The 17,154-nt window shown below is 37.3% G+C and overlaps 1 protein-coding gene across 1 annotated transcript in view; it reads left to right on the top strand.

Annotated features, from left to right (window-relative positions):
* The window catches only part of drd2a (dopamine receptor D2a), a 30,405-nt gene extending 19,049 nt beyond the window's left edge, over window positions 1-11,356 (top strand). The window contains exons 3-8 of the mRNA XM_055147896.1: window positions 3,903-4,012; window positions 7,445-7,581; window positions 8,584-8,792; window positions 10,095-10,185; window positions 10,420-10,788; window positions 11,160-11,356. Coding sequence (XP_055003871.1) covers window positions 3,903-4,012; window positions 7,445-7,581; window positions 8,584-8,792; window positions 10,095-10,185; window positions 10,420-10,788; window positions 11,160-11,356 — 1,113 coding nt within the window. The remainder of the gene's footprint in view (window positions 1-3,902; window positions 4,013-7,444; window positions 7,582-8,583; window positions 8,793-10,094; window positions 10,186-10,419; window positions 10,789-11,159) is intronic.
* The last annotated feature ends 5,798 nt before the right edge of the window (window positions 11,357-17,154 follow it).

The raw sequence follows: 17,154 nt of genomic DNA, 5'->3' as shown, positions 1-17,154 counted from the left end.
GGAGATCACACACCCACCACCCATTTCAAGTACAGTGTCTATGGAACAAAGCGTGTTATCTACTGTGCCCCATTGTGACCGGTCTGTATAGGAGGAGTGGGAAGCAGAAGCACATGTTTAAATGCAAGTTCAAAGATCAATGGACGACACATCAAAGTGTCCTTATAACTGGGGAAGGTAGAGGACTGACCTTGTAGGATACACTGACACACGGTCAAACACCAAATACACAAAATTAAATGAAAAAATACAGCACAAAGTATGTAACCAAGTAAGCATATGGCTCAACACGTGATATTTAACTTTGTATGCATTAAGGCTAACGGTCACTCTTTAGAACATTGGGGCAGATGGTATGGAGTAAAGTAGAACAGGAATCCCCATTGAGATTTAAATCTGCTGTAGACCTAATTACCAGCTTTATAATACTGTGCTGTGGAAAGGCCTTGGATAATGTATTAATTGAAAGGTTTAGTTATTTTTTTAAAACACATGAACTGAATGTTATGTTATTATCTTATCTATTTATTTGAACACATCTATCGTTAAGAACAAAATATGCATTGCCCACTCTTGACCAGCAGACCCCTAAGGTACTTAACATCTCTACAGAGGTTAAATACATACAGTTTCCACCAATCAGCTGAGAATTCTTTAATAAAATATGAAATGAATTCTGATTCGCTTCAACCTCTGCCCTTATATTTACATTCTCCAAGTGGACCGCTGTCTAACTCTTGTGGCCTGTAATAGAGCAGTTGTGCATGAAACTGTCAAAATGTCATGCTGCCTCTTTCAGTCAGGGGCCTTGTGTTTATGAATAATTCTGCCTAATTGAGGTATGTGTCTTGCCTTTAGTGCACAGTGGCAGAATAAGCTGAATTTCAATTGTAGCACACAGAGGTTCACTCGGGAATGATATCCAATGATAAACAATCAATGGCGTACAGGCTACCCTCTCACCAGAAGATTTCTTTATCAGCTCATTTCTCTGTCTATCCTCTGGCCTCGGTGTTATTTCTTTAGGGCACACTATGTGATGTAGAATATAATATAAGAAGACTGTGGCTCCTGTGTCTCTCAGTGGGTCTATGATGATTATCCTAGTGATCACGTTTCATTGTAAAAATCTATAGTCCTATTTCTGAAACTGTTTATAAAGCACAGCAAGGGTTGGACAAGTGACTGCTATGTGCAATGTGCTATGATTATTACAAAACATTAACCAAGAAGCAAAAGGAACACAATATTTACAGGCTTAACATTAGCTCATAATCACCAACAGCTGAATAAGGTATTGGGTTCCATGGGTCATTCAACAATTAAAAAAAATATATATCTGAAAACCAAAACTACAATAGAAAGAAAAAAAACAACACTTCTTAGGATATGGAGTACATTTAAAGTGTATTTTTAAAACCAATCAAAAGGCTTTTTTTTTTCTAATTAAGAATTATCTAAATCCCTCTGGACGTAAATGGATTTGAAAGCTTATCTCAGACTAAGGTCAATGGGAGCACTGGAGTTTGCCACTGCCACTATATTAAAATTATATTTGGAGCTATGGGCTTATATATTTATGGCTGTTGGTTTTCTTTGGCTGCTTGCACTAATGCTGGGATTAGGGGTTTAAGCAATTATGGTAGACACAGTTGTGATCGTTAAATAAGGCCAAACAATAAACTAAATGGATGCTCACTGAAGGAGGAGTTTCTCTGGCTTGTCCAGGAAACATCCTAAAACAATGTTGCCCACAATTCATAGAGCACACTGCTTCAATAGCTACCGCTTTTTCTCAGTAGAAGCATTTTGAAATAACAGTTTTACAGTCACTTTTGTACCCACTCATCCATTTACTGTGTGTTTTAAAGTAAATTTACTGTAAAGTAGCAGGCAGTTTCTATGTTGTTTCAGCACATAAGATATATTTTTTACTCTGACTTTTCTTTGGTCTTCATTATTAAATGCTACATTAGCATAAATTACAGGTTTTGCGCTCTTTGTTGAGTGTGACTGATTTAAAGAGCGCAAGGATAGTGGGGATATGCATGCCTACAGAGAGAATTAAAACATTCATGTTTATAGTGTTAAAACCAAAGCTACAGCATCACGACTACATCCATAAATGCAAAAGGCCAGATTAACATCGTGTAATTACATTGTCATTTATGATATGACAAGTGCACTTAAGAATGTGATGTTATAATTAAAATATTGTTTAATTAAGGCTGCTCTGTCTGGACAGGTATCTGACTGTCCATCATCTCATTGAATTATACAAAGTATAAAACCATGCTCATCAATACGCATAAGATGCAAATTAATTTTTGCAGTAGGTGAGAAAGAAATAACCTTAACAGTCTGAACAAGCCTGCAGTGTTGTTTTAATAAGATTAAATCTTTTAAACCAACCCATAATTAAGTGTGCTTTTGATATAATATAAAAGTCTGCATCACTTTCCATGAACTGCTCCTAATAGTTCCCTGATTTTTCAATCTTTCCAAATTCATTATGTACAAAAATCTTGTCATAATTACGATATAATTTGCACACAACATCAGGTAAATTAGAGAAATGTAGCCATTACAGTATCAAATATTGTCGGTGCCCAAAGCACCACCTGTTAGACAGACAGAAAATGTAGACTCACAATAATATGGTTCTATTATAAAACGGAAAACATCTTGTGTTCATGTCTACTCTGGCTCTATTCTAGACTATTTATTCTGGTCAGTCTGTCTCATATGAGTGAGTGTTGGGAAAATTTAAACAATCACAGTGTGAACCCTCAGAAGTGAATGATTTGTGATGAAACTGAAATTGTGACTTTTTCACCCACCTCTATACTCAAGTTATGACATAAAATTTAAATTATGAACACTACTATACCATAATAATCGATGATGATGTGTGAGCATGTGGTAATTGTGTGAGTAAATTAAATAGTTAATAGACAAATAAATGCTTGAGAGCTGGTGAGAGGAGGCTGGGACACTGAAGAGTAGTCCTCAGGCCCCCGCATCATTAAACCATTGCTATTAATTATACACACGGCCTTGGGACAGAGATTAATCACAATCAAAATATAGGAAATGTGTTGATGAGCGTACAGAATGAAGTATGGAGACAGCACTGGAGTGGAAAGATCCTTAAGATAATGTGACATCTGACACACTAGCCCATGCCTGCTACTCTGATGAAGCTCTTTCTATCCTGGGGTTTGACCAAGTAATAAGAGGCAGTATGAATATAAATAGGTTTCGATCACATCTCTACTCTGCAAGCCACCTGGGGCTGTCATCCAGGATGCATGTTACGCGATAATTATCTCACTGGGTTGCCTATAGTTTTTGCCATAATTGAATGTTTAATTCATAAAGATGGAAGAATGAGACACAAAGTTGTGATTAAGCAATCAACACATGAAAACATGTCATCAGTCATGTGTGCCTGGCTGTGCCTAGGAAAGATCTCAGATGCATTTCTCTATAAAGTACAATTTTGGCATCAACTGGCATCTGCTTCTCAACTACATATCATCTGTATAGGAATCAGCAGAGACAAGCCAAGCCTATTCAATCTCTCTCTCAAACATCACATAAAATGCAATTGTTCTCTATGTCTTTTTTTATGACAGCTCATTTCCATACAGCCTGCACTCATGGCTGACTTTTGTGTTTCATTCTTTTGTCTTTCCCTTGTGCTCCTTGTTACTGATGTGGAAATAATGTGAAAGAATATACAAGGAGGCTTGACTGTCACTATGACTTTTTTGTTGCTAAAAGAAAAACACATAATTTCTGGGAAAGGTCCCTTCTCTCTGGGCAAGTGGTCTATATCTTTCTTGTGTTGACTCTGGCTGTAAACTACTATTTCTTTGTTTTTTTCTTGTGTCTTTTAGGTGGTGGGAGAGTGGCGCTTCAGTAAGATCCACTGTGACATCTTTGTCACTCTGGATGTCATGATGTGTACGGCCAGCATCCTCAATCTCTGTGCCATCAGCATTGATCGGTGAGTGGGCCACTGCTCAGCTTGTTTAGCCTTGCCTGCCTGTCAGGCTTCCTGCTAGCATTCTCATTGGAAATCTTTAGTTTGTGAACTTTAGTTTACATAAGAAGTAGTGGTTCCTTTAACTACGTGGCAGCAGAGCTCACATGTCTATTTGTACGTTAAGTGCTGTGTGCAGACATGGATTTTACACCATGTGCAACATCTTCCATAATGTCAGCTTTTGCTCTGCTCCAGCCGAAATTATGGGCAAGCAGATGTTGCAGGGTTACCTATGTACAGTTCTCATTATGACAAATGGATGCCATTATGTGCATTTGCATACACCTGTATATGAATGTCTGAGACAAGGCTTAGTACAGTTTAGTGCTAAAGGACTGGGCAGGTCTTAAGACAAAAAGTCACTGTTCCTATAAAAAACACTGGAAGATGTGAATTTATGACAGAGATAGAGGTCTTAAGAACTTATACTGCAGGTTTGGAGAAGCCATTGGCACAGAGAATAGTTTAACATCACCCATTGTGCACAGTGAATGAAGAATTCTCCTGTGTATTGTTAGAGAAGTTTGTAAAGCTTTTAGAGCAGAACATACAGTATATTCTATTTTTTACTATAGATATCTATTAAAACTAGGGGTGTCAAATTATCGCGTTAATTGCGATTAATTAATTACAGTCATATTTAGCGCGTTATTTTTTAATCGCGTTAATCTCATTTTTAATCTCTAACTTTACTGTTTCTGTATGTGAGTTGCTTTATTATAAAACCTGTTTTTTTGTTTGTGCGTCTGTGTGTGTTGTTGTCCCAACAACACACACAGACGCACAAACAAAAAACACATTTATACATTTTTTAATTTCGGCAATTCCACTCATTGTCTGAAACCCACACAAAACACGCGCAGTAAGAGCGACGTTTACGGCGTCAGTCGCACAATGGACGAGGTCGAAGAGCCAGTAGAACAGAGTCAGCAGTGCACAGGTAAAAACGCATTCGTGTCTTGGAAATTATTCTCCCGACGTGAAATAACAAATATAATATCGCCTACAACTTAAATGTCACTGGTGAAAACAACCTGCATAGGCTCATGATGTCTGCACTACTGTCCTATAGTGACCTGCCACATGAGGGGACACGCACACAAACACACACAAATATAAACACACAGCTTCATCATCGTCATCAACCTGAGAACGCGCGGACCACGTTTCCTTCAGTAGTTACTGCGCGGACACCGACGTGCTCCCGTGAGCCGCGTGTGGATCGTGTTTTCTCGCGTACGCTGCGTAAACCGCGCTTCCTCCTGTGAGCCTCTAAACCAGAACTAACACCAAGACTAAAACCAGGACTAATTCAGTCCAGGACTAAACCAGGACTAAACCAGGTCTAAACCAGGACTAAACCAGGACTAAACCAGAACTAAAACCAGAACTAAAACCAGGACTAAACCAGGACTAAACCAGGACTAAACCAGAACTAACACCAGGACTAAAACCAGGATTAATCCATTCTAGGACTAAACTAGGACTAAAGTAGGACTAAAGCAGGTCTAAACCAGGACTAAAACAAGGACTAAAACCAGTGATCTCAACAGCCAATTTGGAGACATTTGTTAAACAATAAATGACTTTATAAAGTCACTTTTTTTTGTTCTGTATCAGTCTTTTGATCTGCCACAATAATGTAATAATGAATTTAAATGAAAATACCTCAAATTGAAGGCTTTTCTCAGCAATTTTTAGGTGAGATTAAAAAGAGATTAATTAGATTAATTAATTACAGATCATAATTAATTAATCTCTCAATTTTTTTAATCACATGACAGCACTAATTAAAACCACTGTTTGATTGTGGTTCCTCAAATTAATAAACAAAATTAACAAACACATTATAATGCCTAGTTATCAAAGTGCTCCCAAAATGTCTTTGCATACTTGCATAGTATAAAAAAAAAAAATCATTAGATAGGATTACATTCTGCAACTTTGTAAAATCAACTGCATCAAAAGTCAGGCGTTACACTTACAAAGCTATAAACATATTTCTCTGTCATATTTTCTCTCTATCAACTTCTGTCATATTTAATTTGACTTGATTTTCTGCTTGGCTGCATTTCCATTTCAAGGCCAAGGTAAACAAATCATCATTGAGGACACACAAGTGCACAATTTTCACCTAAAATGATAGAATTAATCTTCATCTCAATAAAACAACTATTATTTGAAGTCTTTGTTGTATATGAAAAACAACATAAAAGGTTTATTTGTTCTCTATGACATCGATAGTATGAATATGCAGCTATTTTATTTTTGGGCTTTGCCAAGAAAAACAAATCTGACAGCATTGTGAATGAGTTTCTCCTGGATATTTCTGCCCATACACCAACTGTGTGTGTCCAGAAAAGAGAGAAACAACTATTTTAAGTTTATTTGGGTGGATTTCAACTCTGGGCACAGTTGTAATTTTTACACGAACAGCTAAATGTAATCAGTGTGTGTAGGTAGGTATGAATATGATGCAAAAGTCCTATAAAAAGTCTTATAACTAGGATTCAGTATGAGTACATTAAAATATTCAGCTAATGAAAATATTGGTGCTTCTTAAGTCATTGTCACATTAATTCTTGAAATGTATTAAACCTCCATTTGGTCAAAGCTTGGGACTTACACACACAGGCACACTGCTTATGACTGATTTTTTCTATTCTATCTAACAGACAAAAGAACAACTAGATGACAAATGAAAACTCTCCATCATCAAGTGACAATGACTTTTATTCATGCTGCTGTTGCGAGTTATTTTTACCAAGAGTCTGTGACTTCTGACACACTGGCTGTTTGTAAGCCTATCCCCAAAAGCTTCCTAGCTTTTCTGTTGCCTTTTCTCTGTGACTCATTTGAAGCTGTAGAATTAGCAACATAATGCAAGACGTGAGTATCTGGTGCAATCACTTTATTTAATGTTTACAGACTTGTTACCTGGGGAACCATAAATATCATGAGGCATGCAACATAAATTATAGTGCAGAAAGAGAGTCTGAACCGCTTTGTGTTTAACTAACAAATTGTGAGCCATGAGGGAAAACACAAACCACCATATTGCCTGCATTCCTCTTCAAATACCTCCCATTAACAACTGCTAATCATTCACACAATTATTCCACCCATTTTCTCCTTTCAAGCACTGACTACATTCTAAACAGCCACTTGAAATTCATGTTCTGTACGGTGAAGTCAGCCATTTTAACCAAGCTGCAACAAAAGTGAATGAGTGATACTTCCTCACTGTAGATGCACTAAAAGGTTCAGCCAGTGTTCATACTTCAGTTCCATCAGCATGCTTCAAGTGTGGCAAGTCTGCGTCACTGTCCACTGGGTTACAAAGCGATACATTCACAAGTACTTCTCTAACATCTTACCTTGTTGCCATTGCAGGTACACAGCGGTTGCCATGCCGATGCTGTACAACACTCGGTACAGCTCGAGGAGGCGGGTGACGGTCATGATCTCAGTGGTGTGGGTGCTGTCCTTTGCCATATCGTGTCCCTTGTTGTTTGGCCTAAATAACACAGGTAAGAACAAAGAAGGAATAAAGAAATCAGTTGCAGACATTGTTTGACAAATTGAATATAACAATTACCTTTTTAATTATTTAAAACAATGGACATAATAGCCAAGTTGATTGATATATTTTAGTGTTTTGGTTCAAATGAGAACACAGAATGAGCTTCACATGAATCTCGTATTTGCGTTGCCAATACTGAAAGCCAGTTGATTTAAACATAAAAGCACTCTCTCTGATCTAAATCCTCACTACCTAAACCTCAGCACATGAAGGCATAACCTGTCTGTTCTGCAAATTAGAAAAACTGTTCTCTATATGAAATTTGAGGCACTGTCTATCCAGGGTCAGTAGTGATTGCAGTACCTTTTTTTTAAAACAGTAATAACGCATGCTGCCTTTAAAGATTAGCCGCATAAATGTATAGAGAAGTACTGCATCATCAAATAAATGGATGCATCTGTTGACCGGAGGAGTTGTGAAGTGTTTCAATGTGCCAAATGGTATTGAAAATGTATTAATCTAAAGTAATTCATAGCTCCCCAGTATGCATGGAAAAACTGAGTATCTTGCTGTGATTATTTGTAGGTCTGTCTTAGGACGAGAGACTTTATTTCTCAGTGATGTACTCTAGATCAAAGCTAATATGGCTCCTAAGCAACTAGTGCATGTGTTGATTTGCCCCAGACAGACTCAAAACTTTATCAGGAAAGTTTCATGAAATATGAGTACTGATCAAACTAACAGAAATAAAGTGAATATCAGAGTGGTTTGATGCTGTGGTGGTTGCAAGTTAGAATTTCTTTAGGTCACAGCAGTAAGTTCAGTATTTATTTTCTTTCTAATTCTTTATTCTATCTTTTTTTACTATTAGTACACATTATCTTATGTTGCTACTGGAGCCCATTCTTAGTAATAAAGCTTTTTCTGATTCTGTTGCCTTTGAAACATTGATTAAAACTACCCACAATCATTAGCAAGTAGCCTTCATTCTTTGTTTCTCTCTCTACAGCCACACGTGACGAATCCCTTTGTGTGATCGCTAACCCGGCCTTCGTGGTCTACTCCTCCATCGTGTCCTTTTATGTCCCCTTTATCATCACACTGCTGGTTTATGTGCAAATTTATGTGGTTTTACGGAAACGCAGGAAACGTGTCAACACCAAACCAAAGCACAGAGTGTGTCAGCCCACTGAGCCTGATGTGGCCACCTCACTCAAGGTGAGATGAATTCAGTCTGTACAGTACTCCCAGGGACGACTGTCAATACACTCACTGTTCACCACTGTTCAAGTACAACATGTGTTTAAAAAAGGTCCATGAGTTTAACACTGGTTTAGGACAGTTTAGATCCACAGTAATGACTTTATTCATTCTAAAGAAAAACATTTAATTTAGACTTAATCTTAATGTATTTTTCATGATTTTGACATAGAAATATCATAAACCTATTAAAAACATAAAGTGACTGCGCTGCATGAATCCAATTAGTTTGATACAGGTTCACACCAGGGGTTCCAGTCCAAAGTACTTTGAAGCTTTTCACGATAGTTACATTAGCACTTTCATGTTTGAAAGCTCTGATTCTTCTGCAGCCATCAGTAAGATTATAACATGTCAAAACCCCTGTTGTAATAATGATGAAATGACCAAAGGGTTAAATTATTCAAATTTATTAAAGTAATAAAAAATTATCCTATTTCTTGTTAATAAATGTGAAATGAAGATTATTTAAGGCACAAAGCCAGTGCTTTTGAATTCTGTTAACAATATGCAACATATAATGAAAATGATTTACTCCAAATTAATCCAAGACTTCAGTCTCTTTTACAAAAGCAATAGCACAAGAATGCCCTTTCAGTTAATTTGCTCTCTTTATGAAACTTGAATCAATAATTTTCTAAAGCCAATTATATGCAATGGTTTTATAGATGGTTATGGAACAACGCACTGTAGAGCAGTAAAACCAGACAAGAAAAACATTGATTTTCTTTAAAAGACACACACACAATGGATTACACCCTGCCAGGGATCGGAAGGCCAAGCTCCAGTGGCACCTTGATCCATGGAAACTTTCATTTCCGAGTGCAAATGAAATACAACTTGTGCATGAAATTTTAATCTTGATTCATCTGTTTTGAACATGTCTGTGTGTCAAAAGCCATTACGCAACACTAATTATGATGGCCCTAACTGACCTTTTGCTTTACGAGTATTGATTTTACTGTCATGGTGAAACCCAAAGGCCTTAGCACAGGAAGCCAAGTAATGCATTTGATCCAGTGCACTTTACTGAGCTTTTTGGAAGAGACTGTATTTGGCTTTCTTTATGTAAGATCCCAATAAATAATCATCTCAATAATAAATCATCAAATCTCAAGGTGCAGTAAAACCTTACAAAGAGTTTTGTCATTGAATAGATGAATATGAGCTGAACAGTGAAAGCTGTGCTTTGACGGTGCTCGTCAGTCTGGCTTTGGCTCTGGAGCTTCTCCTGACCTGACACTGCTGTTTTTGTTTCAGGATAAGTGCACTCATCCAGAGGATGTGAGGCTGTGCACCATGATTGTTAAATCTAATGGGAGTTTTCCTGTCAACAAGAAGAAAGTGGTGTGTGTTTTACTCCTATCTTAAAATATTATTTCTTTCAACTATTTTGTAATGTGAGAATACAATTCAGCAGGACATGTTCAAATTGTTTCCTATTACTTTAATAAAAGCCCATTTTCTCTGAATAGCCCTCAGCCTGACTAAATTTACACAGGAGCTTAATGCCTGACCTGTTTTCTAAATCACACTAATGATACTTTTGTTTGTTGCTATTATCTGACTCAGATATTTATCAAAGATGGAAATGAGGGAGAGGATCTGGAACTGGACGAGCTCAACAACAGCGGGGACAGTCAGAAACTAAAGCAACAGCCACAATGCACTCTGGGAGACACTCCAGCTACTAGCCATCAGATGCTCATGCCTAACAAAGCTAATGCTAGCCCCACATCATGCCCACCAACTCCCCCAGAGGATGGGAGGACCGAGAAGAATGGGGAGCGCCCCAAAGAGCCACTGGCCGGTGCTACTCCTGTGGTGGCCAAAGCCTTCCAGACCCAGGCCTTGCCCAACGGCAAAACTCAGACCTCTGTCAAGACTATGAGCAAGAGGAAGATATCACAGCAGAAGGAGAAGAAGGCCACTCAGATGTTAGCCATTGTCCTTGGTAAGTCCATCTAAGTAAGTCCTATATAGTCCAAGTCCAAGAATACAGAAAAATATACTACCAGGCAAGTATGTATGATCTCACAGAGCAGTACAGACTAAATCTAAATTCTGCTTTCAATGTTAAGCTCAACAAAAGTGGCACTTTCAAGCTTTCAAAGTCCCGAATGACAGTCATATGACTGACTGAAAGACTGTCATATTGTATATTCATTCAGTTATTGCTAGTGTAAGACAGGACATATAAACAAGCCAGTACTGCTGCAAGTGAAGGAACTCATTCAAATGTGGTTTTATAATTGGATTGGCCCTAAGTGTTTTACTGTCCAGTCCTTTGCCTTTCACTGAACTGCTGTTGTTGTTCCTCCACAGGTGTGTTCATCATCTGCTGGTTGCCATTCTTCATCACACATATCTTAAACACCCACTGCACCAAATGCAAGGTCCCAGCTGAGATGTACAATGCCTTCACCTGGCTGGGCTATGTGAATAGTGCTGTAAACCCCATCATCTACACCACCTTTAATGTGGAGTTCCGAAAGGCATTCATTAAAATCCTGCATTGTTGAACTGCTCACTCATGGTCAGATCTGACTGAGGAGAGAACTGAAGCATGTATTCGGGCAAATACCTCATCTCTACCAAGGAAACACAGCACAGCAGAAATGCTCTGTGGACCAATGTACCAGTGGGAGTGATACTAATGGAAGTGCCATACAGAAGCTGAGGTCTGTGTGGACAGTGTGTGGGCTCATTTTCTCAAAGTCACTGAATGTAAAACAAGAAATGTCTGTAACAAACCTATTTTCATTGAGAATACAGAAAAAGTATATCATTGATCTTCAAAGTCACAGAATGAGCCATCTGTGTATACTGCACACAAATTACAAAAAAGGCTATTTATTGTGTATGAGTGTGCTCTATGTTTTTCTAATGAAATTTTATTGCAAATCTAATAGATATAAAAATCAGTGTTCATTGCAACATTACTACTGAAGCTCATAATGTTGAGGTCTATTATTAATGAGAATGTGTGTTCAAAAAACATGGGACAATGGCTGTATTATGTGGCTATGCCAATATCCACATTGTTGCAATTTTATAAATTGTATTATTATTGTTATTATGATGATTATTATAACAATTATGATTATTATTATTTGCTGTATATAGTTTTCTTAACACATTCTTAACTGTGATTATATGCCTGCAAAGGAAATGCATGCAACACTGCTCCTCTACTTGACTTCTCATGAAGCATATGTTAACAGAAAATAAAAGATATCCAATAATGATGACCTGCTGAAGTGCCACATGAATATCAGTGTTCGCTGTGTAGTGTATAAATCGACAACACCCATGAACGGCTCAATCTCATCAAACCAGTGTCTCTTCGACTCCAAACTCCTGCCACTTGAGTAATGTTGTTTACTGGAGGAACAGTGCGTGTGCTGCAGTCGCCTTGTTTCAGTGGCAAACTAATGGCCTGTGAGTGGACTTTGCAGCCTCCAGGTAGAATCATTTGGATGTGTGCAGCCCCTCGAGCTGCCCCCTAGGGCTTCTGCTGACTAAAAATGAGGTTAACTTGGAAAAAAAAAAACAGTCACAGTAAAATATCTCACTATGTTGTTTTCACACATAATTTTGACAGTGTGTTCAAATGAAATATAACAGCGTGTGGCATCACTGTAATGTACTGCTGAAAAAGCAGGATTTGTTTGTCAAACATGATACTATGGTGTGTATGCTGAAAAACATTTTGTTTTTGTCACATATAATAATTTACATCTCAATATAACTAAAATAAACATTCAATCAAACCCATGGTGTCTTCTGTAAATAAATAAATACATAAATATATTGTTATCGGGTTGCTGTCGGGTATTGGATAAGTTAAATTATTGATACTGATAACAACTGAAAAGCAGGACCAAGCCTTTAGTTGGTGATGGTCTTGTCAACAAAAATGTTGTCATATATTGGGATTTATAATGAGATTTATATAAACTTCTGCAAAAAGGAGCAAGTTAGCAAGAGTTCATTAGTACTTTTTTTTTTTTTATGTTTAGAGAGTTTTTGCCTCCACCATGAATGACACACAAAGCAGGTCTTCAGTCGACCAAAATTTCTTCAGCCAGCCAACTTTAGAGCTATTTATATGATCCCATCACAGTCTTTCTGATCAACACGTACACTGACTGCTACAGCTGAAGAGTCTTAAAACCATCATATAATGGAACTGGATATCTCCTCCTGCCCTGTTCTGGGTGCGAGTTTGTTGAGTCTAGGTCATTTTGTCAGTTTCAGAGCTTTGCTTTAGGCACTGGCACTGGACTGATGTGATGTTCTTGGTGACAGAGCTTAATGGACTTGTGATGTCTCTGAGGACATTTGGATTCCATTTGACCCATGGCAATGGTTATCATAGCCCAGTTGTTATAGAAGAAGCCATAAGAAAGAGGACGAAGGGTTCTTGATAACAACCAAAGAAAAAGATCTAACAGCACCGCCAGTGAAAGCCCTATCCAATATTTCACAATGGGTCATATAAAAAGAAATATCACAGGATCGGATAGCTGTTTCACAATGAGGAGCCATTTGGACGCTCTCTTTTACAGTGGATGTGAATAGAGACATGCATATATTCTGTTATAAATTCCTCTGGGAACATTTCCTCCAGCTATAAACCTGACCAACACAAATCATTGCTGACGTGTGCTGTATGTTGGCACCATTCCTGTCATAATGAGTGCTACTGAATCATTTTAATTAGCTTATTCAGAGCTAAACACATATGCAATTATTTATAGTTCCACCTAGTAACAAGCATTTAAATCAATTAATGACTGTATATTGAGGGCTTATGGTTATTTAAAGAATTACATACCTCCATCAAGGCTGCCGGGTTCATTTAAACACGAGATCGTTTTATTCATAAGAATAACATCTATTCTAGTGCCAAATAAAACTATACTCTACATTAGAATAAACTCTGAATTTAAAATATACTCAGAAGTTGCTTATACATCCAGCAATAAAATGTTTACACAATAAAAACAAAAAAACCTGTTGAAAGGCATCAGTACCGCTTAAGAAAGAAGCAGTTACACCTGGAGTAGAAACTGTACTGGTTTATTATATGGATAAATGCTTTATCCACTGAGCCACAGAATATTTAGTTGAAACATACACACAACCCACAAAAACAACACACTGACACTGTGCTTATTAGAAAAATATAATGTAGATTACAACGTGTTAAAACTAGAGTAGAGTTTAAATAAAATCCTGTTTGCCTCAACAACACTACTGATTTCCTCATTGTGTTTCTGAGGGGTTTACTCTGATTAAAGTTGTGATTATTCAAGAGAAATCAGAGCCAGGAGGTAATCAAATGTACTTTGTCACCCTGAACTCCGATCCATCTGTTCACATCAGTTTTGCCACTGCAGAGCATACGCCTTGTGTTCCTCAAATGAAAAGTAGCCTACATAATTCACGACTGTCCTCTCTTCACTTTAACAATTGTTTGATTTTCACATTTTGATTTAGAACAATTCAGTGTTCAGTTATTATTTTAACTTTATGTACCAGGCAAGACACTAAAACTTCCTCTCATTTACAGTGTTGCACATTTTATGGTTGCCAAATTACATTCTTACTTATCTTAAAATTCAAAAATATTCTCACTACAACTGTTACATGTTGTTTAGGATCATTTCTAAGTAAAATAAATATATTAGAGTTTGAGATCTATTAACAACCATAACCCAACCTTTTCTCACTGGGGTTATTTGTGTCCAGAGACAAAAAGAGTATTTCCAGTAATGCAGTTGTTATACAGTGCATATATCACATAAGATTGCGGTGTGATTATGTCCATTACATAGAAGCTTTGGCCTGTGTAAGTCCCAATACAAAGCAAAAACTGAATACAAAATGATAATAAAGAACGTTATGTTTAATTCATGATGCACCAGCTCATGTGTACTTATATATGTGACGTGAGTTCAATATCCAGTAGTATGATTGATATGGTTTAAAGTCAACATATTTAGGCTGAGGTTAGAGTTTAGGTGAAGGTTAGGCAGTAGTAATTATGGCTGTAATGTCCTTATACAGCGTGGAAACCTAAAATGAATAAATTAACCAGTTAACATTGGAAGCATTGTTTAATCCTTACATAATATATTGATGCAACATATATTGATGCAACATCATCGCTTGAGCATTGGGCACAAAGTGTCCCTGAAGACTGTTGCTAGCGTCTGTCTTTTACCTATGTTTTCCTGCGTGTCTCCTGTGGGTGTTTTTCCATGTCACCTCTGTGCACTGCACGCTGCTGCGACGCACTTGTCCAAATATAGCCAGGAAGGCTGCAGAAGGAGAGTTCAAACAGAGGTGTACTGTGTGTTGATGCAATAAGAGGACTCTTAATTAAGTGTGTCATCCTAACTTTGGTGGATTTTCTACAATAACCTACAGGCTGCAAGGTCTGAAATGAGATTACACTGCACCATATTAAGTAGCTGCTCCTAAGGACCAGACCTTTAAGCTTAGCTATGTATCCCCATTACCCTGATTAGGGTGATATGCTATAGGGGAAATAGCTGGTTTCTTGAAAGTCAAACATTTGCCAGGCATATTGTTCTTTCTGACAAGGCTGCAAGCAGATTGTAGCTGTACTGTTATTGCTTTTTTGAAACCCAATTCCCAAAGAATACAACAAGCCTTATAACGTCTATTAATTGTGTGAAACCTAACTGAGCTACTAAAAAAACTGTTCAAAGGAATTACAAATTTTGAAATGTGGTGTTTTGATTCAAACCATTCGATGGGATAGAAAAAAAAAAAAGGAAATCTATATTATCAGGTTATAAATAATTGCCTGTAAACTGTCATGTGGCCAATGGCTGCATTTAAGGTTCTATTTTACACAAATTGTTTCTTGTGAGCTTTAAGCCATATTAGAATATTGTTACCTTCCGTAAAACATAACTGGAATTTTGTTTTGTTTCATTCACACATGTTTGTAGAACCCTGCATTATTAGTTTGTCTACAGCTCCAGAGCTCAAAATGCTCTGTTTCATCTTGTGATGTCATTAAGCCTTAGTTCTCAAGTTAACAGTTTTCAAGTTGTTTAGTAGAGATTAGCAATTCCAAGGTTGAAATTATCATACATCATGACCTTTGTGATGTGGGTTGGTTCATTGATAAGCAGAAAGGGGCACTTTCAGTGGAGGAATAAGTGTTTGATCCCTTGCTGATTTTGTAAGTTTGTATATTAACAAAGAAATGAGCAGTCTGTCATTTTAATGGTAGGTTTATTTTAACAGTAAGAGATAGAACATCAAAAAGAAAATCCAGAAATATCTTTAAAGAAAATATATAAACTGATTTGCATTTCATTGAGTGAAATAAGTGTTTGAACCCTGCAGCCAAAAAGACTTAGTACTTGGTGGCAAAACCCTTGTTTGCAAGCAAAGAGGTCAGACATTTCTTGTAGTTGATTACGAGGTTTCCGCACATATCAGAAGGAAGTTTGGTCGACTCTCCTTTGCAGGTCATTCCTAAATCATTAAGGTGTTGTGGCTGTCGCTTGGAAACTCAGAGCTTCACCTTCCTCCATAGGTTTTCTATAGGGTTAAGGACTAGAGACTGGCTGGGCCACTCCATGACCGTAATGTGCTTCTTCTTGAGCCACTCCTTCATTGCCTTGGCTGTATGTTGTGGGTCATTGTCATGTTGGAAGACCCATCCACAACTCAAAACAAATTAATGCAAAATAATTAATATATTTTATAGAATGTGATTTTCTGGATTTTCTTTTTGATATTCTATTCTTCTCTCAATTTTACCATTAAAAGATGGTAAACTGTTCATTTCTTTGTCTGTGGGCAAACCTACAAAATCAGCATGGGATCAAATACTTATTTTCTCCACTGTATACTGAACATAAATATGGGTCATTTTTCAGAATGTGCTTATAGAATTAACAATATAGACAAAAAATGGCCCCTCACGACCATGTCCTTGGTGCACCTATTTAAACTCTTATTCTGGCTCATTTCACTCATTTTCCTCCTATTATTGTTGTAACATGTTGGAAAACCTGTCCCCTACATTGATGACATGAGTGACTTATGTGTTAGTGGATGAAGGTCAAAGAGGTGGACAGAGGTAGCAATGTGTGCATGCTGCCCATTTGTTGATTCACAGGCTGTCAACTTTGGTCCTGTCAAGGCCATCACTGGCTCAGAGAGATGCTCCACCAAACCGGTTTAGAATGATTATCGGAGGATTACCTTTGTTTATTAATGGGAGAGAAAATAAAAGTGTTTAAAATGTCAATAAATGGAAGAAGAA

Source organism: Boleophthalmus pectinirostris, unplaced genomic scaffold (genome assembly GCF_026225935.1).
Source record: "Boleophthalmus pectinirostris isolate CB_2022bp ecotype Guang Dong unplaced genomic scaffold, ASM2622593v1 HiC_scaffold_9, whole genome shotgun sequence".
NCBI classification, from domain to species: Eukaryota; Metazoa; Chordata; class Actinopteri; order Gobiiformes; family Gobiidae; genus Boleophthalmus; species Boleophthalmus pectinirostris.
This window is presented reverse-complemented; position numbering and strand designations above follow the sequence as displayed.